At 36.5% G+C, this 26956-nt stretch overlaps 1 protein-coding gene across 1 annotated transcript in view; it reads left to right on the forward strand.

The window, feature by feature from the left end:
- LOC123550537 (PHD finger protein 20-like) overlaps positions 1 to 26956 on the forward strand; it is a 117515-nt gene that overhangs the window by 41847 nt on the left and 48712 nt on the right. Inside the window, exons 5-8 of the mRNA XM_053546774.1 lie at positions 7446 to 7668; positions 8785 to 8869; positions 13910 to 13998; positions 20260 to 20267. Of these exons, the coding sequence (XP_053402749.1) occupies positions 7446 to 7668; positions 8785 to 8869; positions 13910 to 13998; positions 20260 to 20267 (405 nt within the window). The remainder of the gene's footprint in view (positions 1 to 7445; positions 7669 to 8784; positions 8870 to 13909; positions 13999 to 20259; positions 20268 to 26956) is intronic.

A 26956-nucleotide genomic window follows, 5' to 3' on the forward strand; every position in this document is an offset into this window, starting at 1 on the left:
CTAGCAGGTAGAATTTCATCAAGCTTGAAATAAACATGAGCCAACATACTGCAATGATGCCCGTCAAGTTTTTTTTTTTTGATTGGTCAATTTCCCTTAGAGTTATTGCCCTTGATTTAATGAAAAATACACGTCTGCAGCCATTTCTCAGTAACAAGCTGGTAGAATTTCATGAAACTTGAAATAAATATGAACCAACATACTTTGATGATGCCCCTCATTTTCTTTTTTTATTGGTCAGTTTTCCATAGAGTTATTGCCCTTTAATTGTTTAAAATCCACAGATTTTGTACATAACCAAACAATTGGAAGAATTTCATTAAACTTCTTTCATTCTTTTCCATGAACAGTTATTATAAACATGTGAAGTTGTGTACCCACACCTGGTCGCCACCTTGCCTTGGTCACTCCCCCTACCCCTCCCCCCCCCCCCAATTTTTTTTTTTCATTCCTTTTTTTTTTTCTCCCATGAATATTTATCAACATGCAAAGTTGTACCATTCTCTCACTTCACTCTTCCACCCAGTCATGCTCACCACCCCGATCATGCATTCCCTCCCCCCCATTTTTAGCCCACCATCTGATGATGGTGGGCTATTCAAATCACTCTGCGTCCGTGGTCCGTCGTCCTTCCGTCCGTTAACAATTTCTCGTTATCGCATCTCCTCAGAAACTACCAGGGGGATTTTGACCAAACTTTGTCAGAATGATGTATTGGTACCCTAGTTGTGTCCCCCTGAAAATCGGACTGGTTCAACAATTTTTGAGTGAGTTATGGCCCTTTGTTTATTTCTATAATTTACATAGATTTATATAGGGAAATACTTTGAAAATCTTCTTGTCCAAAACCACAGAGCCTAGGGCTTTGATATTTGGTATGAAGCATCATCTAGTGGTCCTCTACCAAGATGATTCAAATTATTTCCCTGGGGTCTAATATGGCCCCGCCCTGGGGGTCACTTGGTTTATATAGACTTATATAGGGAAATACTTCGAAAAACGTCTTGTTCAAAACCACAGGGCCTAGTGCTTTGGCATTTGTATTGTAGCATCAGCTAGTGGTTCTCTACCACGTTTGTTCAAATTATCCCCCTAGGGTCAAATATGGCCCCGCCCTGGGGGTCACATGGTTCATATAGACTTATATAGGGAAAAGCTTTTAAAATCTTCTTGCCAATAACCTACAACATACAAATTTGTATGGTTTTGAGTGGCAAGATGAACCTTGACATGAGTTGACATTGATTTTGACCTAGTGACCTACTTTCACATTTCTGTAGCTACAGCCTTCAAATTTGGACCACGTGCATAGTTTTGTGCACTGAAAAGAACTTTGACCTTGACATTGACCTAGTGACCTACTTTTACATTTTTAAAGGTACAGGCTTCAAATTTGGACCATATGCATAGTTTCGTGTTCCGTAATGAAATTTGACCTTGATTTTGACCTAGTGACCTACTTTCACATTTCTCAAGCTACAGCCTTCAAATTTGGACCACCTGCATAGTTTTGTGTACCGAAACAAACTTTGACCTTTACATTGACCTAGTGACCTACTTCCACGTTTTTGAAGATACAGGCTTCAAATTTGGACCACATGCATAGTTCTGTGTTCCGAAATAAAATTTGACCTTGATTTTGACCTAGTGACCTACTTTCACATTTCTTGACCTAAGCCTTCAAATTTAGACCACTTGCATAGTTTTGTGTATCGAAATGAACTTTGACCTTAAGATTGACCTAGTGACCTACTTTCACATTTCTGTAGCTACAGGCTTCAAATTTAGACCACATGCATAGGATTGTGTACCGAAACAAACTTTGACCTTGACATTGACCTAGTGACCTACTTCCACAGTTTTCAAGCTACAGCCTTCAAATTTGGACCACTTGCATAGTTTTGTGTACCGAAATAAACTTTGACCTTAAGATTGACCTAGTGACCTACTTTCAAATTTCTCAAACTACAGCCTTCAAACTTGATGCACATGCATAGTTTTGTGTACAAAGAACTTTGTCCTTGAAATTGATCTTGTGACCTACTTTCACATTTTTCAAGCTACAGCTTTCGTGTTGTGTACGGAAATGAAATTTGACCTTGAGCTAGTCAGTAAGTCTTGAAATTTGGAACACTCAAAAATGGCACATTGGTGGGCACCAAGATCACTCTGTGATCTCTTGTTTTTTTTTTTTCATTTTTTATTTTCCATCAATATTTATAATCAACATGTAAAGTTTTGTACCTTCCCCCCTCACCCACTCAAAAAAAAAGCATTCATTTTCTGTTAATTTGATTTTGACTAATGAAATTATTTTCTTCTTTGTAACATTCTTAACTTTTTGCCAGATATATTTTTTTGCCATTCCTCACCACAGACCCTTTCGCGGAGGATACCAATTCATCGAATTTCCTTGTTTTATATCTTGTAGAGCAGTTCTGATAAAAATAACTGTGTCATATGAAAATTGACCAGATACTATTCTTTTCAATGCATGGTAATCCTATAGTATTACATTCCTAATTCTTGTCATTAAAGTTCCTTTTTTTTGTCCCCCGCATTTTTTAAAAGAAAAAAAATGGGGACATAGAAATGGGCTGCATCCTTCCGTCCATCCTGTCTGTCCATCACACTTTGTGTCCAGTTTATAACTCCGCTATCCGTCAAGGGATTTTGAAATTACTTGCACAAATATTTCCTATAATGAGAGTGCAATACCCAGACCTGTAGCTGTAAAGTACTTCCTTGAGGTCAAATGTTAACAGGGTCAGTTTCATGTCTGGTTTATAACATTGCCATTCATGAAGAGATTTTGAAAATACTGGCACAAATGTTTCCCATAATGAGACAAGGTGTTACTTGCAAGACCCAAATCTCAAAGGCCAAGGTCACATTTGGAGGTCAAGGGTTAAAAGGGTCTATTTTATTCCGGTCTATAACTACCATTCTTCAAAATCAGGCACTGCTATTGAGTTTTCTAGAGGCTTCCATTATAAGAAATGACACTGTCACCTACTCCAAAATTGAGAGATGACAATCAAAATATGATTCCTTTATTAAGATAACATGTCAGACACAAAAAAATTGTAATTTTTAGCTCCACAATTCGGAGAATAGTGGGGCTATACTACTCGCCCCGGTGTCGGCGTTGGCGTGACCCTTCTTGGTTAAAGTTTTTCGGCAACCTTTGTTTTTTTGTCATATCTTTGTTACTATTGCTTATATCTTACTGTAACTTCACATAAACATTGTCCAGCATGCAAACAAAGTATTGTAGGGGCTGAGCCCATTATACCCAAGGTCAAGGTCACCAAGGTGTTATATTTAGGTTATTTTTAAGGTTAAATTTTTTTGGCAACCTTCGTTTTTCTGTCATATATTTGTTACTATTGCTTATATCTTACTGTAACTTTACATAAACATTGTCCAGCATGCAAAAAAAGTATGTATAGGGACTGGGTCCATTATACCCAAGGTCAAGGTCACCAAGGTCTTATACTTAGGTTATTTTTAAGGTTAAAGTTTTTTGGCAACCTTTGTTTTTCTGTTATATCTTTGTTACTTTTGCTTATATCATACTGTAAATTCACATAAACATTGTCCAGAATACAAACAAAGTGTGTGTAGGGGCTGGGCCCATTATACCTAAGGTCAAGGTCACCAAGGAGTTATACTTTGAATTATTTTCATGTTAAATTTTTTCGAAAGCTTCGTTTATGGAGATATCTTTGGTACTTTAAAAGATAATGACTTGAAATTAAAACTATTTGTTTATGATTATCTGCATGTGTGATTACATACCCCATAACTCTGATTGTGTTTTTGACAGAATTATGCCCCTTTTGTACTTAAACTTTTTTGCAATCTTCGCTTTCTGCATACTACTTTAATGCAATATAAGATAAAGACTTGAAACTTAAAATGTATCTTTATCATCATCATCTGCATGTGTGGTAACAATCCCGATAACTCTGATATGTATTTTTGACCGAATTATGCCCCTTTTATACTTACATTTTTTACAAACTTCGGTTTCTGGACATAACTTTGGTACTATAGATAATGACTTGAAACTCAAAATATATCTTTATCAACATCATCTGCATGTGTTGTAGCAATTCTAATAACTCAAATTTGTGTATTTGATGGAGTTATGCCCCTTGGTATATCTTCCTTTCAAAGTAGAGGTCTCTTACTCAGACATGTATTCATTTTACTGTCAAATCCCCGAATAGTGGAGCGCGCTGTCTTACGGACAGCTCTTGTTATATAGGCTTATCCGATCCAATTGGTGAGCTATTGTTATCCACTGTGTCTGTTGTGCGTGTGTCCGTCTGTCATCTCTTCCAAAAGCACTGAATTGATTTTGAATTTTTGATGAACCTTGGCCTGGATGTTCCTTGGGTGGTCCTCTACCAATGTAGTTCAAATGGTTCCGCTTGGTTGCACATTATGGTCTTTATGTAACCTTCTACCAAGATTGTTCAGATTATTCCAATTTGTCCAAAAACATGTCCGTCAGGGAGCGTGGTCAATTTTCCATATATGTACATGTATGTAGTGGAAACTTTAAAAATCTTTCTAGTGTGGAACTACTGGCCCGATTTTAAAATAATTTTACACAAATGGTCCTTATGTGACCTTCTGCCAAGATTCTTCAAATTATTCAGATTCATTTTTAGCTCACCTGTGATGTAGTGACAAGGTGAGCTTTTGTGATCACCCTTTGTCCGTCCGTCGTCCGTTCACATTTTCTTGCGAACACGATAGAGACCACAGTTTGCAATCAGTTTTAATCAAACTTGCACACAACTTGTATTGGCATAATATCTCAGTTCCTTTGGAAAACTGGCCAGATCCCTTCATGGGTTCCATAGTTATGGCCCTTAAAGGGCCAAAATTTGCTATTTTGGCTTTTCCATCCATTAAAGAGTCTTCATTTATGGTTTGATTTGATACAAGCTTGCAAAATATCTTCAACAACAATAAGTCTTGGATAGCATGACGAATCTGTCAGATTAAATCATAGGTTCCCGAGTTATGGCCCCTTGAACGTCCAAACTTTGCTATTTTGGCTTTTCCATCCATTAAGAGTCTTCATTTATGGTTTGATTTTATACAAACTTGCAAAATATCTTCAACAACAATAAATTTGAATTTAAGGTTAATTTTTATGCATTTTCACTTTATCTTAGTAATTACTAAATGGATTCGATTCAAACTTGAAGTAGTTGTTCCACATCATCACCCACATCATATGACACAAGGTGTATAACTCTTGCACCAATATTCTATGAATTATGCCCCCTTTTTGCTTAGAATTATACTTATTTAGTGTTTTGATACACTTTATCTTTATCTCTCTTATAACTTAATATTTTTGACACAGACTCGAGCTATTGTGTAATATCTTCATCCACCATTGGAGTCATTTAACACTCCAGTGACAGCTCCAGCTTACACAGGTGTGCCCAGTTTCACTATCTAGCATCGAAATATTCGAGCGCGCTGTCTCCTGTGACAGCTCTTGTTTAGGGTAGCAGGCCACCACTGACTGGCATTTCACTAGGAACTATTCAACCCTCTAGTTTCTTTCCAATTTTTTTGTTAATTTATGATAAAACTTCCATGAAGAATAGATGTAGGAAAAAGGGATGTTCTATAAAGATATGTAAGTTCTACCTGAAGCTGTCGTTTTTAGCTCGTCTGATTTTTAAAAAAAATCTACGAGGTATTTTCGTCACTTGATCGTCGGTGTCAGAGTTGGTAAAAAATTTTGTTTAGGTTTAAATTACCTTTTTCTCAAAAACCATAAGAGCTACTGTTTTGAAACTTTGCACACTTGTTTGTCATCATTAGATGACTGTGTAGGCCAAGAACCACAACTCTGATATGCATTTTGTGAGAATTATTGCCCTTTTTGTACTTAGAAAATTTGAATTTCTTTGTTAATTTTTAGCTCACCTGAGCAAGTGCTCAAGGTGAGCTTTTGTGATCGCCCTGTGTCCATCGTCTGTCTTCAGTCCTCCATCCGTCCGTCGTCAACAATTGGACTGTTAACACTCTAGAGGTCACAGTTTTGGCCTAATCTTAATGAAACTTGGTCATAATGTTACTTCATAAAAATCTTGGACGAGTTCGATATTGGGTCATCTGGGGTCAAAAACTAGGTCACCTGGTCAAATCAAAGGAAAAGCTTGTTAACACTCCAGAGGTCACAATTTTGGCCCAATCTTAATGAAACTTGGTCAGAATGTTACCCTCAATAAAATCTTGGAAGAGTTCGATATTGGGTCATCTGGGGTCAAAAACTAGGTCACAGGGTCAAATCAAAGGAAAACCTTGTTAACACTCTAGAGGTCACAATTTTGACCCGATCTTAATGAAACTTAGTCAAAATGTTACCCTCAATAAAATCTTGGAGGAGTTTGATATTGGGTCATCTGGGATAAAAACTAGGCCACCAGGTCAATTCAAAGAAAAAGCTTGTTAACACTCTAGAGGTCACAATTTTGGCCCAATCTTAATGAAACTTGGTCAGAATGTTACCCTCACTAAAATCTTGGATGAGTTCTATATTGGGTCATCTGGGATCAAAAACTAGGTCACCAGGTCAAATCAAAGGAAAAGCTTGTTAACACTAGAGGCCACATTTATGATTATGTCTTCATGAAACTTGGTCAGAATGTTACTCATGATGATTTCAAAGTCCAGTTTGAATCTGGGTCATGTAGGGTCAAAAACTAGGTCACCAGGTCATATCAAAGGAAAAGCTAGTTAACACTTTAGAGGCCACATTATAGACCATATCTTAATGAAACTTGGTCAGAATGTTAATCTTTATGATCTATAAGTCATGTTCAAATCTGGTTCAGGTGGGGTCAAAAACTAGGTCACCAGGTCAAATCAGTTGAAAAGTTAGTTAAGACTTTAGAGGCCACATTTATGACCATATCTTAATGAAACTATCTTGATGATCTTTAGGTCAATAGGTCAGGTGAGCGATACAGGGCCTTCATGGCCCTCTTGTTTTGTGTAGGTCCACCTTTTCTCAAAAACTATATGAGCTATATCTTTGAAACTTTGCACATTTGTTTATCATCATTAGGTGACTACGTAGGCCAAGAACCATAACTCTAATATTCATTTTGTGAGAATTATGGCCCTTTTGTACGTAGAAAATGTGAGTTTCTTGGTTAAAATTTTTGTTTAGGTCCACATTTTCTCAAAAACTGTTAAGAGCTACGGCTTTGATACTTTTCATGAATTATATAATACTTATATATTATAATTATAACTGATAATCATTTTTAGTATGTTGCCTCCTTCCTTTGAAAAAGATCTTGTATTGGCAGGCAGTATGTTTTATGAAGAAGTCCCTAGATTGGAGGCGTTGGTAACTGAGCTTCAGTTTGTAGTGCAGCTGTTTATATTTTCTCTTTAAGGTTTCCTGCCAAGATCCGAGCCATTAATGAAGAAGACATGCAGGTGTTGATACATTTTGATGGTTGGAATCAGAGATATGATGAGTGGATTGACATGACCTCAGATCATATCAGACCTCTTGTAAGACATTCAGAACGAAAAGAAAGGAATAAACGCTCAAAATCTACATCTGGTGATCGCCGAAATTCATCAACAAGTCAGGCGAATAAGAAGCTATCAAAAGTAAATAGTTTTGTGGGGTTTTTTTTCAAGTTTTTATCTACATTCTTTTTTATGCACCCCCTTAAGAAGCAGGGGTATATTGCTTTGCACCTGTCGGTCGCGTCAGTTGGTCAGTCGGTCCGTGGAGTGAACGGTTTCTGCCCAATTACTGGAGAACCACTTGACCCAGGTCTTCCAAATTTGGTAGCACAATTGCACTTATGAAGTAGATGAATCCTATAGTTTTTCTGGGTCAGTAGGTCAGAGTTCAAGGTCACAGGGGCCCGAACCTTGAAAACTATTTTCACCCAATAATTTGAGAACCTCTTGACACAGGACCTTCAAACTTGGTAGCATGATTGGGCTTATGAAATCTTGATAGCTTGATTAGGCTTATGAAATCTTGATAGCATGATTGGGCTTATGAAATTTTGATAGCATGATTGGGCTTATGAAGTAGATGACCCTATAATGTTTCCAAATTATGTGATGGTTTCTTCTGTTCTGTTTTCAAGAATGGATACTGTCTTAATTGATGAAAATAACTTACAGTTTTAAGTTTGACATCCTTTTGTAACAGCTATAAAATTTCATTGATAATTAACCTTGTGTCATAAGTGCACAAAATATTTTGATTTGTTGCAGTTTTGATTAAATGAGGCATGTTCAGTACAAAAGATTTATTCAGACAAACCGTTATCTCACACCTGACAACTTTATTATTTGGAAGTCTGTTTACAGCAGTACGGTAGAACAAAATATATTTTACTGCATAAGATTTAATGATTGTTAAAGTTAATTTTGCTGACGTTTCTACTGGTTGCAATATACAGGGTCATGCTATATATAGGGTCATTTTATAGGGAAGTTCAACAGTTGGACCAGAAGGTGGCCATTCTAAGCAGGATCACACTATATACAGTGACCTACTTCTAATTGTAGTATTTTATGTCACTGTGTCTAATCAACGTAAAAGGTTACTTCGCAGTTGTGAGGCATTATTCATTTTGCCAAAGCTTTCTGTCTGTCTGAAGTTATGAAATAGTAATTCTGTCACTAGATACATAACAGTAAATTTATTCATTCCATTGGAACTGTGTGGCTGGATATTTATGATGTTGTATTGAACTAACCTAGGAACACAAGATAGGAGATGCAGTATATGCCAAGTGGACAGATTGTAAGATGTATCCTGCCAAGATAACAAACATCATGCCTACTGGTAAGTTCAAAGTGTAGATTTACAATCTTGTAGTTAAACTATGTGTATCATGCCAAGGTAACAAATATCATGCTGGTAAGTTCAAAGTGTAGATCTACAATCATGTAGCTAGACCAGATGTTTCTGGGCAGAATAACTAACATCATGCCTACTGGTAAGTTCAAAAGGTAGATCTACAATCATATAGTTAAACTACATATATCCTCCAAAGATAACAAACATCATGCCTACTGGTAAGTTCAAAGTGTAGATCTACAATCCTGAAGCTGCACCAGATGTATCTGGGCAAAATAACTAACATCATGCCTACTGGTAAGTTCAAAGTGTAGATCTACAATCCTGAAGCTGCACCAGATGTATCTGGGCAAAATAACAAACATCATGCCTACTGGTAAGTTCAAAGTGTAGATCTACAATCCTGAAGCTGCACCAGATGTATCTGGGCAAAATAACTAACATCATGCCTACTGGTAAGTTCAAAAGGTAGATCTACAATCATGTAGTTGAACTACATATGAGCCACGCCATGGGAAAACCAACATAGTGGCTTTGCGACCAGCATGGATCCAGACCAGCCTGCGCATCCGCGCAGTCTGGTCAGGATCCATGCTGTTTACTAACAGTTTCTCTAATTCCAATAGGCTTTGAAAGCGAACAGCATGGATCCTGACCAGACTGCGTGGATGCGCAGGCTGGTCTGGATCCATGCTGGTCGCAAACCCACTATGTTGGTTTTCCCATAGCACGGCTCAGTTATATCCTCCAAAGATAACTAACATCATGCCTACTGGTAAGTTCAAAGTGTAGATCTACAATCCTGAAGCTGCACCAGATGTATCTGGGCAAAATAACTAACATCATGCCTACTGGTAAGTTCAAAGTGTAGATCTACAATCCTGAAGCTGCACCAGATGTATCTGGGCAAAATAACTAACATCATGCCTACTGGTAAGTTCAAAAGGTAGATCTACAATCATGTAGTTGAACTACATATGAGCCACGCCATGGGAAAACCAACATAGTGGCTTTGCGACCAGCATGGATCCAGACCAGCCTGCGCATCCGCGCAGTCTGGTCAGGATCCATGCTGTTCACTAACAGTTTCTCTAATTCCAATAGGCTTTGAAAGCGAACAGTATGGATCCTGACCAGACTGCGTGGATGCGCAGGCTGGTCTGGATCCATGCTGGTCGCAAACCCACTATGTTGGTTTTCCCATAGCACGTCTCAGTTATATCCTCCAAAGATAACAAACATCATGCCTACTGGTAAGTTCAAATTGTAGGTCTACAATCCTGTAGCTAGACCAGATGTATCTGGGCAAAATAACTAACATCATGCCTACTGGTAAGTTCAAAGTGTAGATCTACAATCCTGAAGCTGCACCAGATGTATTTGGGCAAAATAACTAACATCATGCCTACTGGTAAGTTCAAAAGGTAGATCTACAATCATGTAGTTAAACTACATATGAGCCACGCCATGGGAAAACCAACATAGTGGCTTTGCGACCAGCATGGATCCAGACCAGCCTGCGCATTTGTGCAGTCTGGTCAGGATCCATGCTGTTCGCTAACAGTTTCTCTAATTCCAATAGGCTTTGAAAGTGAACAGCATGGATCCTGACCAGACTGCGTGGATGCGCAGGCTGGTCTGGATCCATGCTGGTCGCAAACCCACTATGTTGGTTTTCCCATAGCACGGCTCAATTATATCCTCCAAAGATAACAAACATCATGCCTACTGGTAAGTTCAAATTGTAGGTCTACAATCCTGTAGCTAGGCCAGATGTATCTGGGCAAAATAACTAACATCATGTCTGCTCTCTAACTTGAGGTGTGGGGCCTCTGTGGGTGAAATTAAGGTTGCTGACTTCAAATCACTTACCTATCAACGATGTGGGTACCTGGCTTAAAATTCTTCATGTGAGTAAGCTATCCAGCTGGCTTTTAGAATGTTGGTAGTTCAAGCCAGGTTGCCTACATATGCCTGAAATAATACCAGAAGGGGCCCCTGGTGTCTTCGTCCTCAAGATCAGCATCTGACATAAATTTTGTTAACATTCCAGAAGAGTTGCATTGCGACATAAGTCATGTCGCAATGATAACATGACAATATCTCAACAACAATAGTTACAGTATTGCCTGGTGCAACCTTGTTGATTCAATTATTTTGAGTAATAAAACATTAATTCTATCTTTTCTTGAGTAAAAAGGTGATTTTGAAGTAAGATAGTTGACAAGCTATTACAAGCAATTTGGAAGACCATAAACTATTAACAAATAAAATCATATACTCTATACAGATGTTGCAGACTCGCAACAATAACAGAAACTTAGTGATATGCATATAGTATGTGTCTCACATACAGTGTTACACAGTAGCAACATAATAATTGTCATTTGATATGGTAGAAAATATACATGATTGTGCATCTCCACTAAATGTTGAAAACATTTGTTGGACACTTGCGTAACTGGTTGGATGTTGTTTGAGCAAGAAACAACAAATTAATCAGTAAGACAAATTTTTTCATCATTTGCAAGCTGAACTGTCGTATTATTGTCTTAAGCAGGCTGGATAAAAGTCTTTATAATGGATGCATACAATTATATAATTATTCAGTTTAAGCATTCATTAAAATGAACAGTAAATGCTCTGTAATAAAAACATATCTTCAGGGATTCATAAAAATACTGTCATTGACTACTTGACTATAATGGTATGCAATTAGGGATGGGAACGAATACTGAAATCAATATTCAAATATTTGGTTTGCCATATTCAAATATATTCGAATATTAGGCTTGTTTAATGGAAGCTTTAATACTTGTTAAGTGACTGGCATATACGCAGTATATTCCGTTGCTTAAAACGTGAATCATTGTAATAAATATGGACTGCTGGATAAAATGGCAAGGGCTGTTTTTGTACCCCCCGACAACAAAGTTGTAAGGGGGGGTATACTGGTTTCAGGTTGTCTGTCTGTCCGTCCGTCCGTCCGTCTGGTCGTCTGTCCGTAGACGCAATCTTGTGCGCAGCATCTCTCCTTATCCCCTTGACAGAATTTAATGAAACTTCACACAAGTGATCAGTACCAACAGTAGTTGTGCATGGGGCATGTTAGGTTCTTTTAGAAAAAAAATTTGCAGAGTTATGGGACTTTGTTTTTTTGCTACTATACTATATAGTATATACATAGACACAATCTTGTGCGCACCATCTCTCCTCATCCCCTTGACACAATTTAATGAAACTTCACACAAGTGATCAGTACCAACAGTAGTTGTGCATGGGGCATGTTAGGTTCTTTTAGAAAAAAAAATTTGCAGAGTTATGGGACTTTGTTTTTTTGTTACTATACTATATACATAGACACAATCTTGTGGCACCATCTCTCTTCATCCCTTTGACACAATTTAATGAAACTTCACACAAGTGATCAGTAACAACAGTAGTTGTGCATGGGGCATGTTAGGTTCTTTCAGAAAAAAAATTTGCAGGGTTATGGGACTTTGTTTTTTTGTTACTATACTATATACATAGACACAATCTTGTGCAGATCTCTCCTCATCCCCTTGACACAATTTAATGAAACTTCACACAAGTGATCAGTAACAACAGTAGTTGTGCATGGGGCATGTTAGGTTCTTTCAGAAAAAAGTTTTGCAGAGTTATGGGACTTTGTTTTTTTGTTACTATACTATATACATAGACACAATCTTGTGCGCACCATCTCTCCTCATCCCCTTGACACAATTTAATGAAACTTCACACAAGTAATCAGTAACAACAGTAGTTGTGCATGGGGCATGTTAGGTTCTTTCAGCGACAAAAATTGCAGAGTTATGGGACTTTGTTTCTTGTTAACATACTATGTACATACAGTCTGCATATGCAATCCTGTGCGTGCCTAATCTACCAAACCCTTGCGCACAATTTAATGAAACTTCACACAAGTGATCAGTCAAACCCTAGTTGTGCATGGTGCATGTTACATTCTTTTAGATAAATATTCTGCATAGTTATGGGATTTTGTTTTTTGTAACTATACTGTATACATACAGTCTATATACATACAGTCCACATAATTATGCAGTCTTGTGTGCGTCAGATGCAATGTACTGTGTCAGTGCATGCGGGGGGGTACATTCATCACCTTTAGTGATAGCTCTAGTTTTTTCAGTCAAGACACGGGAAAATAAATAAACATTGATAATTTTATTTACAAATGTACATCCATAATTCAACGTGTCTACTTTTATTTAAGTATAGCACATACAGCTACAACAAGTATCACAGTCATAAACCTACGATGGTAACTACGTATTTTATAAAAAAAACTTACTGACAACTTTTAAAATTTGTTACATAAAACTGGCACCAATTAAAATGAAAAAAAGATAAAAAAGCATCACATTTACGCCAGTTGCAAACTGTTAATCTGTAACGGTGGCCCTTGCCAATTATGCATTGCAATTTTCTTTTCAACTGGACAATTTTTGACACGTGATAAACAAACACGACAGAACAAATGGTTTTATTCTGCATTATTGCATGCAATTTTCTTGTTAATTGAACAATTTTTGACACGCATCACATTTACATCCTGTTGCAAACTGTTAATCCGTAACGATGGCCCTTGCCAATTTTGCATTGCAATTTTCTTTTTAATTGGACAATTTTTGACACGCGATAAACAAACATGACAGAACAAACGATTTTATTCTGCATAATTAGCATGCCTAGATTGCTCAAAATCAGTGATACCTATTTTGAAAAAAATACAGAAACTAGGAAATAATAAAAGTGAGGAACAACACGTCAAACACCGAGTCAAGTTTAACTAATTTTAATTACCGGTTTCGGTTATTTACCATAACCTTCATCAGGATATGAATATTCAAATTTGATTTTCATATTCGAATATTCGGTCGATTTTCAAATATTCGAATATTCCTTCCCATCCCTATAGGCAACATATTTAGTAAAGAACATGTTATTGAAGCTATTGTTAAACAGCATTATGTTTTATTTCAGGATCGTATGAGGTGATATTTTATGATGGTTTCAAGAAACTTGTACAACCTATAAATATAAGATCTATGCCAAATGAATATAAACAAAAGGTATGTATATTATTATAGAAAAATTTAGTCAATGCCACATTTTTTACCCATGAAGTCATTAATTTTTTGTGGATTTTATAGTTTGAGCCAGTCCACAGTATTATATTCCAGCTAACATATAAACTTCTGTATCATTTTATTATCCAGAATTTGAAACCCATGAATTCATATCCCATGAACTAGCCAAAACCATGAAATTTTGTGCCCATGAAATCAAAGGATTTCAAGCAAATGTCATAGGGCAGGCAGTTGGTCTCAAATTCATGAAGACTACTCTGTATACATTTTGCCTCCAAAAAACAAGGTTTCTAGGGCCTATATATGAATTTCTTGCATACCAGACGGGGATTTCCGGTATTTTTACCAGTGCTGGAAAAATCAATCTTACACCCCAGGGTGTAAGATGACTCGTGCTGTAAATGACGTATTACGAACTACATATATGTAGAAGATTTATGTAGTAATTTATATTTTGTTTCATAAAATGGAATACTGTAAGTGTATTAATATTAGCGGAGTACTAATTTTCGTGCAGTTAGCGGGATCGGGCATATGTAATTCATGTCCAGCGCTAAGATTAGACTGAAATGAAAGGCTTTCCCTAAAAAAGTGATATTTATAGCATACATGTGATAAGTTCAGAATCCCAAAACTGGAGGTTTGCCATTTTTCAGCTGGAGTTTGGGTCTCAAAACTGGAGGTTTTTTATCGACATAAATTAAACGTGCGGACACATAACTTAGAGGCAAAATCCAACATTTCTGGCCATACAATAATGTATATAAGTCTACACCAGAAGAAACAATCCTCATAACTCTTGATTTGAATTTTGACAGAGTTATGCCACTTTTCAACTTCATTTTTTTTTTAAAGTTTTATATAATGTCTAATATCTCTGTTACATACAAAGCTATTGCCTATTATGCCCCTTTTACTGGCAAAGCTTTAATTCAGAGTCAATCACTGAGAAAGGTCGAGCATGCTATCTTACAGAAGCTCGATCCCTCTTGTTCAAACTTTAAACTTTCTTAACAGATTAAGTTTGTAGAAACAGTCTCAATTTAGGTCTGAAATGAAGGTGAACATGCATTAACATTATTCTACTCGAGGACTTAAAAAAACGAAGCTCTAAATTGGTCTGAACACAACTCATAAATTATGTAAATTCCTTACCCCACCCACTTTCATATAAAAATACTGATGATTTTGACATGAAAAATAGAAAACAGAAATGCATCAACATGTATTTACCCTTACCAAAATAATGTAGATTGATGTTATCAAATAAATGAGTGTGTGTTTTCATCCAATTTTCAATGAAATAAGTCCGATTTAGTATCAAATTAATTTGGTAAACATTGGAAGAAAATGGCGTAACTCCGAAAGGGGAAATAACACTCCTGTTCTAAAAATAGTAATGGGTTGGTTTTTCCAACAATTATTTATGTGATTTTATTACTGAGCAAAATGTTTCTTTGAATAATCAAAATTCATTTCAGTTGGGAATTATTTCTTATAAAGATTTTATTATTATTATTATTATTACTGGGAGTTTTTTGCTTCAAATTGGTAAAAAATGGAGCTTATAATTGGGATTGAGAATGGGCAGATATTCGGCCCCGTGAGACAAGTTGAAAAGGCCCTGCTTGTCTAATCCCTTATCAAAACAAACAATTAATAATTCACCTGTGACAAACAATTCTTTCCTCCAGCTACATGTGTGTCAAACATGTATAATACACAACAGTCGGTGACACTTTGATTTACTGTGTAAACATGTTTGGCACTCCTCGGTAATTATCAACCCAGTCATAATACTGATTTTTATTTTTTGAAAAGCGGGAGAAATATGGTTTTGGTCGGGAGACGGGAGGCAAGGTGAAAAAATCGGGATTTTGACCCTCCCGCGCGGGAGATCACATGTATGTTTATAGTATTGAAAATAACGTAATTACAATGCAACAGAACGCAGAGAAATATATATTTATTGTGTAAATATGACAATAACTGCATTCCTAACATTCTGCAGAAAGTTTTAAATAGAATATTTTTACCAGTTTGAATATTAGTACAAAAGTCATCTATTTCTGTAAATTAAGTTGCATTTTTAGCTCGACTATTCGAAGAATAGTCTAGCTATTCTACTCACCCTGGCGTCGGCGTCGGCGTCACACCTTGGTTAAGTTTTTGCATGCAAGTACATACAGCCATCAATTAAAGGCATATAGCTTTGAAACTTATTTTTTCTTTTTCTAGGTCAATTACCAACCTCTCTGGGTCAAGTCCCATAACTCTGACATGTATTTTGAGCAAATTATGCCCCCTTTTGGACTTAGAAAATTTTGGTTAAAGTTTTACATGCAAGTTACTATCTCCAAAACTAATGCAGATATTGATTTGAAACTTCACATGTGTCTTCGGGGTTATACAACTAGTTGATAGCAGCAAGTCCCATAACTCTGACTTTCATTTTAACCAAATTATGCCCCCTTTTGGACTTAGAAAATTCTGGTTAAGTTTTGCGTGCAAGTACATATAGCTATTTCTAAAAGGCATATAGATTTGAAACTTATTTTTTCTTTTTCTAGATCAATTACCAACCTCACTGGGTCAAGACCCATAACTCTGACATGTATTTTGAGCAAATTATGCCCCCTTTTAGACTTAGAAAATTTTGGTTAAAGTTTTACATGCAAGTTACTATCTCCAAAACTAATGCAGATATTGATTTGAAACTTCACATGTGTCTTTGGGGTTATAAATCTAGTTAATAGCAGCAAGTCCCATAACTCTGACCTTCATTTTGGCCAAATTATGCCCCCTTTTGGACTTAGAAAATTCTGGTTAAAGTTTTGCGTGCAAGTACATACAGCTATTTCTAAAAGGCATATAGATTTGAAACTTATTTTTTCTTTTTCTAGATCAATTACCAACCTCTCTGGGTCAAGTCCCATTACTCTGACATGTTTTTTGAGCAAATTATGCCCCCTTTTAGACTTAGAAAATTTTGGTTAAAGTTTTACATGCAAGTTATTATCTCCAGAACTAATGCAGATATTGAATTGAAACTTCACATGTGCCTTCGGGGTTATAAAACTAGTTGATAGCAGCAAGTCCCATAACTGATATGCATATTGGTCAAATTATTCCCCCTTTTGAACTTAAAACTCTTTTGATATTTAACCTTTTTGGGTAATATTTTCCTGCTTCTGGGACAATATTTCGAATAGTCGAGCTTGGCTGTCTTACGGACAGCTCTTGTTTTTATCTTCGCCATTGTCCGTAAACATGGTATATAACACCTTCGGAGTAGATCACCAGTTTGTCCGGTCACGCTAATTATGAGTGTCACTTAACATTTTACTGCTTTGAAAACCAAGTGTAAATTTGAAAACAAACAATTATCACCATTCTGCACTGTATACATGTACAAATTTACAGTATACAGATTAACACTGATCTAAACAGATGTAGATTTTATGTCATACTGTAGACCTATTTACAGTATACAGATAACACTGATCTAAACGGATGTAGATTTTATGTCATACTGTAGACCTATGCATGTTTATGTTTATTTGCCTGGTCGATTTCATTACGAATACCATTCAGGCACCAGTTGGCTATTTTAGCGCTGGTGACACTGCGCTAATACAAGTACGCTAATAAGTTGAAACTACTCAGTTTAAGGCGTTTGCGCTAATATAAGTACACTTACAGTAAAAATCCAATACCTTGGCAGTTCCTCTTTGTTCCTGATAATATATTTCTCGATTCAAAAAATATTATTTTATCAAAAATTCACAACGTTACTTTGCAACTGATAAAACAAAACCGGAACTAAGCTTTGCCATTAATTTTGTCTTTGAAACGTTATTACTGTTTACGGACGTTGGTTTCCCGCGCTTTGTTTAAATGCGTTACTATAAAAGAAATAGTTCTAAAAACAAAGACGTTTGATTGATTTTATTTTTACAAGAATTTCTTGAATATGGTATGCAAGAAAAAGATTCGATCACTGGCTGTAGGTGCAGATAGTAATATCTGGCTTTCGGGAAACTGTTTACGCAGCAACTCGGCAGGAGCCTGTTACTCCCAAAACAGTTACCCTAAGCCAGAATTCCCATCTGCATTAAAAAGTAAAAGATCTTATAGTTTTTTCCTGCCTGCTGTCCCAATTTTTTCCCTTTATTTCACGGAAAACCATACAATTTTACTTTGAAAACTAAAACTGGTTTAAAGGCTGAGAAAAATTTTGTATGGGTTTTATTTCTGATTTGGGCCCCAAATAAGTCTGTCCCATCACTTTTATTCACCCCACCAAAAAGTGGTCCCGGGGGTGAGCTGTTGTGATCACTCATCTGCGGCATTTGTCGCCGTCTGCGCCACTATCGACATTTTTTCAAACGACGCTCCACTAAAACCGTGTAGGGGAAATTTGATGAAACTTGTAGGTGTTCCTTTTTGGGTATTCAAAAAATTTTGGAACTGTTATGCTTGGTGCAGGGGGGCCCCCAGGCTAAAGAAAAAAAACATTTCAAACTTTTTTTTTTCTTAGCCCCGTTTTTAAAGAAAATTTCACACAAAAGTCTTTTTTAAACCCTTCCCCAAGTTTGTTAAATTTTTTTATTCTTCAAAAAAACATGGCGATTGAAAAAATCAAGGTCTTTAAGATTGAAGATCTTCCACAAGGTTTTTTGATGGTTTGGTTTGGGGCGTCCTCTTTATTTCAGGGGGTTTTTCCCCCAAAAACCTTCGGAGTGATCAGCCAAGCCTTATTTGCATTTTACGCATGGTCGGGTTTTCATGATTTTCGTGGGTTTTGGCCCTTGATTTATTTTTTTTTCCCAGAAAAATTTTACCAAATTTCACAAAGGATCATTCCCAAGTAGTTGTGCAGGGGGATGTTTTCTGGAGTTAGGGCCCTTTTTTTTGAAAAATTTTATGACATTTGGCACCGAATGTTACAGGCGACTAAATGCCAAGCCTAGTTATACGTCTTGGCTTTTCTGGTTCGGATTTTGCAGAGTTAGGGCCCCTTTGTTTGTTTTTTTTACGGTGTATACTCTACTTGCTGTAACAATACGCAAATTTTCACCTTTCCCCTCTAAGTGATTAGGGGAAAGCATGTTATGAAAAAAAACCGTCTGTTTGATTAAATAATTTTCAGCAGAGTCTGACACTTGTCTTCAAGTTCTTTGATCTTTGCGGGTTGGAAATTTCCCCCCAAAATTCAAGGATTCCACTCCCAAAGCTATTTGTATATATGTTGAATTTTTGGTTGAGTGATTTTCCCTTAGCATGCCGTTCATTTGGTTATTTGATTTCTGTGTTTTAAGGGGGGGGAAAAATATTTTTTCATGAAAAACAATCTCGGTTAAAACATGTGAAGTTGTGCCAAGGTTTTTAAATGGGATATAAAAAACCCAACCAGAGTTATAACCATTGATTTAAAAAAAAAAGGCATAAAGGGCCAAAAGTTTATGTTGGTATCAAAAAAGAAAAAAAAGGGAATATATTCGTTGTGAAGTTATACACCGGGGGTTTTTGTTTGAGATTTACTAAGACGGGCCGGGTTTTTGGGTCCTTACTTGTCAAAGTAGCTACAAAGGCAAAAGTTTGTGTCACAAAATCAAAAACTATTTGACCTAGGTCATAAAATATTGGAATATATTTTTGAGTGCAGTTTTGCTTTTGGATTTTTTTTTGGGGTTTTCTGACAGGACCCTTGATTAAGTCAAAAATATGCAAAAAGGGCAAAAGTTTTTCCCTTTGTTTTGAAAAGGTTTTGTTTAAAGGGTCATGAAATGGTGGGTTTTGTTTTATGCATGTGAAGTTATCAGTTGGTTTTTTTTTTTTGGGGTTTTTTTCCTCAGTCAGACTGAGTTAGGTTCTTCATTGTGAGAATGTTTTAACTTTGTGTAGCAAAAAAGATATTTTAATAGAGCATGAAACGTGTAAAATGCAAGAAGTGGGTGCCCCCGGGTTTCTTGTAGCCCCAAAATTTTTAAAAACAGAACATATGGCAGTGCAAAGTTTTCCAGGAAATTTTCCACTTTTCTTTTTTACAATTTGTATAGTCTTTGCATGTTTTAAAGTTTTGGAGGCAGTTAATTATTTTTGGGAGATGGTTGGTTTGGGAGGTTTTTTTTTAAATTTGCATGTCCTTATTGGGAAGGTAAATGTAACCCCCTTGCCTTTATACTTTATCCTTAAGCATTTTCCCTGTTGAATTGTTTATATGAAATTGTTTTTTTTCAGTTTTTTGAGTAAACCCGTTTCAGACGGATGCTGAAGAAAGCAAGAATAAAACGGACAACACAAAACTTAGAATACAATAGTTTTCTCAGAATTTACAATAATTTTACTTCAGTAGTACAATAGATTTTACTTCACGTAATACATAGATTTTATTTGTATACAAAGATTTTACTTAGAGTAAAAAATTTTACTTCCTTAATACAATAGGTTTTACTTCTGTAGTAAAATGATTTTATTTCAGTATAAATGGTTTTACTTCATGAATACAATGGTTTTACTTCACGAATACATAGTTTTTTACTTCAGAAGTAAAATAGTTTTTTATTTACGTTTTAAATAGGTTTTACCTCAGTAAAAAATAGATTTACTTCCAATGCAATAATTTTTCTTCGTGTACAATGATTTTACTTCACATAATACAATAGGTTTTACTTATTAAAATAAAATAGATTTTATTCATTAATACGTGATTTTATTTGCATAGTACAATAGATTTTACTTTACGTAATACAATAGATTGTACTTTGCTTAATACAGTAGATTTTACTTCACGTAGTACAGTAGATTCTACTTCACATAGTACAATAGATTTTACTTCACAAGTACAATGATTTTACTTCTCGTAGTACAATAGTTTTTTCTTCACGGTCAGTGGGTTTTATTCCCGAAATTAGTGATTTTACTTTGCATAGTACAATGTTTTTTATTTTGTAATAAAACCATGAGCAATTTTCCCTAGTTTTAAGGGGCCCTTTGCGTCCAGAAGTTCCCGGGTGGCGAAAAGTGATTACATTTCGTAATTTATCTTTTTCTTCCTAAGCACACTATCGCAGTCAGACCCTTTCCCCGCTATCTTTTTATTATTCACGTAAGATATTTTCTCCGTTTTTAAAGGCAACAAAATTTGTACAAATCCCAAACTAAAAACTATGGTATACCGGTTTATAAAGGATAAAAAGGGGTTCTAAAGTATGGGAAAGTAAATTCTTGCAAGGCACTATTAAAAACAATTTTGTAAAATTCCTCAGTTTATTAGCCCCCATCATAGAGGGTGGGCATTGAAATCACTCTGTGCCCCGGGCCCAGTCTTCCGCTGTCCATCCTTCCGTCCGTTAACAATTCTCTTTATCGCATCCCCTCAGAAATCCCCGGGGGGTTTTGCCCAACTTTGTCAGAATGATGTATTGGTACCCTATTTTGTGCCCCCCCTGAAAATCAAGGGTTTCAACAATTTTTGGTGAGTTATGGCCCTTTGTTTTTTTTAAATTTACATGTTTATATGGGAAAAAAACTTTAACCCTTTACCCAAGAAAGATCCCAAAAGACCTCTTTTACAAAACCTAAATAAGTGAAATATTAAAAAACGGTTTTGGCTGAAAGCGTGACTGTCTTACTGAACAGAGGTTTTTGGCATTTTTTTGTGATTACACACATTATGTTAAAAAGTCATTATTTTAATATTTTCTGTAATTTTGACATTATTTTTGTCAATATAAGTTTTACTTTTAAATTCTCTTTCCAATGATAAAAAATTTTATTGTTTTTCCCTTTTTGATTTCGAAAATAAAAGTTTTTAAAGAAAGGGGAAATATTTTTTTTTGGGCATAAAAATTCTGTTTTGGTTCTTTCACTTTAAAAATTTCTAACAATTTTCATTTTTATTTGAAAGTTTATTTATAGTCGACAGACTTTTCTCCCGAATCAGAATCGGCAAGTATTTAATAAAAAAAAACAACCACAAAGAATAACATACAAAAAAAGGGATGAAAATTTCTGAAAGTGAAAAAAGATCGCTGAGTCGGACTTGAAAACCGACTACAGTATTCTTGTGCAAAAATTAAAAATTTTTTTTGATAATTTACGTAATATTTTGATGATCAAAATCGGTACCCCGGGTGATTCCGCTGCAATTAACTCTTGGGTTTTAAAATATTTGGAACCCCGGGTCCTTCTGTTTTGTTAACACTTCCCGTTAGTAGGCCCAAAAATTCCCAAGACATCGTAACAAAATTGTTGTTTGGGGAAATCTGCAGGGTATCACCGTGACCTTCATGACAAACACATTTAAAAAATATTTAAATTTTTAAAGGTTGTTATTTTTAAAAGAGGAAGCCCCGCGAAGGGCCCAGTTGCAAGCGTTTTCTCAGTAATTTCCATGACGTAGGCGGCACATTAGGAAAAAACCCCCGGGTTTCTTTTTTTGCAAAGTACTCATAAATTTTAAATAAAAACCACATGATTTTGTAGAAAAAATGTGACGAAATCCAAATTTTTGGTTAGTAACACCCGGATTTGTTTTTTAGGAAAATCGAAAATAAAGCGTTGTTTATAGACACGGGAAAATGTTTCTGTTCAAAGGCCTTTAATGGGTTTATATGTTTCAAAGGGGTAATCGATGACAGGGGTAAAATCTTTCTGTTTGGAAATCGTGTTCGGGTTTCACGTATCGATGTGGGAAAGGGTTAAAAAATCATCTTTTTAAAAAACAACAGGGCCCTAGGGCTTTGATATTTGGTTGAAGCATCTCTGGGGTCCTCTCCAAGATTGTTAGATTTTTTCCCCCTGGGGAAAAATTTGGGGCCCCCCCCTGGGGGTCCATGGTTCACATAGACTTTTGGGGAAAAAGCTTTTAAAATCTTCTGTCAATAACCTACCTTTAAAAATTTGGCGCAGTTGGTTTTGGTGCAAGAGAACCTTGAAAATGAGTTGCCCTTTGATTTTGCCCTGTGACATACTTTCCATTTTTTTAGTCAGCCTTCAAATTTGGATCCATGCATATTTTTGTGCACCGAAAAAAGTTTTGGACCTTGACTTGCCCTAGTCCCCTACTTTCCATTTTTAAAGGTACAGACTTCAAATTTGGCCACAGCATATTTTCGTGTCCGAAAATGAAATTTGGCCTTTGTTTTTGACCTAGTACCTACTTTCAATTTCAAGCGCACCTTCAAATTTGGCCCCACATGCTAGTTTTGTATCCCGAAACTAATTTTGCCCTTGACTTTGCCAGTGCCCTATTTTTTTTTTAAAGTACAGGCTTCAAATTTGGCCCCAAGCATAGTTCGTGCCCAAAATAAATTTGCCTTTTTTTGACTGTGACCTACTTTCACTTTTCTCAAGCAAACCCTTCAATTTGGACCATTTGCATAATTTTTGTCCAAAATGAATTTGCCCTTAAGAAAAAACCTAGGACCTACTTTACATTTTGTACTCAGGCTTCAAATTTAGACCAACATAGGATTGTGTACCGAAACAAACTTTGACCTTGACTTGCCCTAGTCCCTACTTTCGCTTTTTGAAGGTAAAGGCTCAATTTGGCCACATGATAGATTTGTGTTCTGAAATGAAATTTTGCCCTTTAAATTTGACCATGCCCCACTTCCCAAAATTTTCAAGCTACACCCTTTAAAAATTTGGAACTTGCTAGTTTTGTGTCCCAAAATAAACTTTGACCTTAAGATTGACCTAGTGACCTTCTTTCAAATTTCTAAACTACAGCCTTAAAACTTGATGCACTGTTTTATTTTTGTGTCAAAGAACTTTGTCCTTAAAATGTTAGTGACCTACTTTCACTTTTCTCTCTACAGCTTTCAAATTTGGCCACATGCATGGACCATATGACGGGGTGCGTGGGAAATGAAATTTGACCTTGAGCTAGTCAGTAATTTTTGAAATTTGGGAACACTCAAAATTGGGGGGTCCAAGTCATCGTGCTCTTGTTTTATTCATTTTTTCTGTTGGATTAATATTGCACTTTGATTGACCATCCATCAATTATATCTTTTTCGGAATTGTAGAGGGTGAAGAGGCCCCGACGTAATTTTAAAATTGTTTGTGAACTTCAGATTATTTGGAACAAAGCTGAACAAATGGGAGAAAAATGCGATTGTTTTGCGGTTTAAATTTTTGTTTTGGAAAAAATTCTCCCGGGAAATTTTTTGTTTTACACCGAGACCCCGCGAAATGCAAAAATACCCACCCATAAAAATTATCCACTTACGGTACTAGTCCCTCATGATGTGGGTTCAAGCCTGTTTGGGGATGTTGTTCTTCATGGAGGAAGTATCCAGCGGGGTTTATAAAAAGGTTGGGGTTTTCCCCCAGTGCCCTAAATAATAAAAAAATGCAGGGGGAGTACCCGGGTTTTTCTTCCACCATCAAAAGCTGGAAAGTCGCCATATGACCAAAATTGCTTGGTGTGCTTTAAAACCCCAACAAGAAAAGTGAAATAGTTTTTTATTTATATGTGTAAAATTGATTTTTCTTCGGGTATGCAGTGATTTTACTTCACAAGTAAAAAAGTTTTTAAATTACATGATACAATAGTTTTACTTCCGGATAATAAATTTTACTTCACAAAATACAGCAGGTTTTATTTTCACTTAAATAGTTTTTACTTTAGGAACTCAAAATTTTTTACTTCTTTAAATAAATTTGCCTTCATATTTTTTCCATAATTTAATTTAATAGATTTTATTTTTGGCCCCCACTTGGGTGAGGGGGGGGTGTGTGTGCATATAGATTTGCCCTTGTCCGTCCGTCCTCCTTTCCCAAAATGTTTTTTGGGGCGCTTAGCTCCGAATTATTTTACGTAGAGTACAAAACTTTACAGGAATGTTTTGGGCAGCTGTGATTTTTGCACCTGGGGGTTTTGCGTCCGGATTCATTCAGTTAGTAGGAGTTATGGCCCCCGATTAGTAAAAAATTGTGTCGCAGTAGCTCCAAAAGTAAATTTTACTGAGTCACCAAAGTTTTTTCAGGAAATTTTGGTCAGCGTCAGTTGTGCACCCCGGGGTTTCCCCCATGTAGGGTTACGGCCCCCACTTAGTTGAAATTGGGCATTTTTTAAATTTTTGTGCGCGTAGCTCAAAAAATTTTGCTTGGCCCAAAATTTTTCAGGAATGTTGGTCAGCAGTGCAGTTGTGCACCTGGGGTTTTACTCCAAAAAGCATATATGTTTTATTGTACTTATAAGGGGTTTTTTTTATGCCCCCCTTTTGGGCGGGGGGGGGGGGCTAAAGATTTGCCCTTGTCCGTCATCCCGAGAATGTTAGTCGCCCTAACTCCAAAAGTATTTGATGTAGAGTCAAAAAATTTCAGGAATGTTTGGCGATGTAATTTTTTGACCGGGGGTTTTGCATCCAGATTCATTCTCGTGTAGGAGTTAGGCCCTACTTAGTAAAAAAATTTGGGCATTTTAAAATTGTGTCGGTGTAGTTTCCAAAGTATTTGACTAGGTCACCAAAGTTTACAGGAAATTTTTGGGCCATGTTTCGTTGTGCACCTGGGGGTTTCGCATCCGCATTCACGTCCCTTTTAGGAATTAGGCCCTACTTGTTAAAAATTTTGGTCTTATGTTCCCCCCCACACAGTGGTGTGGAGACATTTGATTTTCCCCAGTCTGTCTGGTGGGCTGTTTGTGTCTGTCAAAAGCTTTTCGCACTCTAATTTGAAAAATTTCTCACCGATTTTCACCAAACTTGAACAAAATGTTTTGACCATAAAACCTGGCCAAATTCGATAACTAGCCCCAAAACGGTCCGGCGTTTGGGTTTTGGGCCTTGAATTTTCCAAAAAAACGGTCTTTTTACTTTTGTCCGAAATCTGATTCGAATATTTTTAACTAATCTTCACCAACTTAAAACAAATGTGTTTTTACCTGAGACCCGGCCAGGTTTGTAATAGCCAAACGGTCCGGCTTTTGGAGTTAAGCCTTGAATTTCCAAAAAATTGGCCTTTTTTTCTTGTCCGCCCCTTTAATCAAAATTTCTCATTGTTTTTCACCAAAATTGAACAAAAAGTGTTTTACCTGAACCTCGGCCCGAGTTTGAAATAGCCAAATCGGTCCAGGCATTTTGGAGTTACGGCCCCTTTAATATGAAAAATTTGGGCCTTTATTCATGTCCGCACTCTTAATCAAACATTTCTCATCCCATGTTTACCCAACTTGACAAAATGTGTTTGACCCTGAGACCTCGGCCAAGTTCGATAACTAGCCCAAAACGTCCAGGGATTTTGGAGTTTCGGCCCTTTGAATTTCGAAAAATCGGCCTTTTACTCTTGTCCGCACTCTAAGTCGAAAATTTCTATCGTCTTACCAAACTTGAAAAATGTTTTGACCCTGAACCTCGGCCAAATTCGATAACTAGCCCAAAAATTGTTAGGCATTTTGAGTTACGGCCCCTTTAATTACCGAAAAAATCGTCTTTTACTCTTGTTCCCCCTCTCTAAGTCAAACATTTTCATCCGATCTTCCCAAACTTGAACAAAAATTTTTTGGATAAAACCTTACCAAGTTCGATAACGCCAAAATCCCCCCAGGCATTATGATTTATGGCCCTTTATTACGATTGGATCCACTCATCCCGACATCTAATTGGTCCCCCCGTCTAAAAAAATTAGAGAAAATAAAATTTTTAAAGGGGCAGTTGTGGGGGCTGCCTTTTCTCAAAAAAATCTCTAGTTTTAATTTGTGTCGCGCGTTTGCCCCAAAAGTATTTTCCCCAAGGGGCACCGGTTTACAGGAAAGTTGGTCAATGGCAGTTGTGAAACCCGGGGGTTTTGGATTTTATTCCCGATTCATTTAGTCTGTGGGGTTATGGCCCCCGACTTGTTAAAAAATTTTTCATTTTAATGTTGGTCGCGCGTAGTCCAAAAGTATTTGTCCAGAGTCAACAAAGTTTCAGGAGGTTGGGGCGCA

The sequence above is a fragment of the Mercenaria mercenaria genome, chromosome 6 (genome assembly GCF_021730395.1).
Source record: "Mercenaria mercenaria strain notata chromosome 6, MADL_Memer_1, whole genome shotgun sequence".
NCBI classification, from domain to species: Eukaryota; Metazoa; Mollusca; class Bivalvia; order Venerida; family Veneridae; genus Mercenaria; species Mercenaria mercenaria.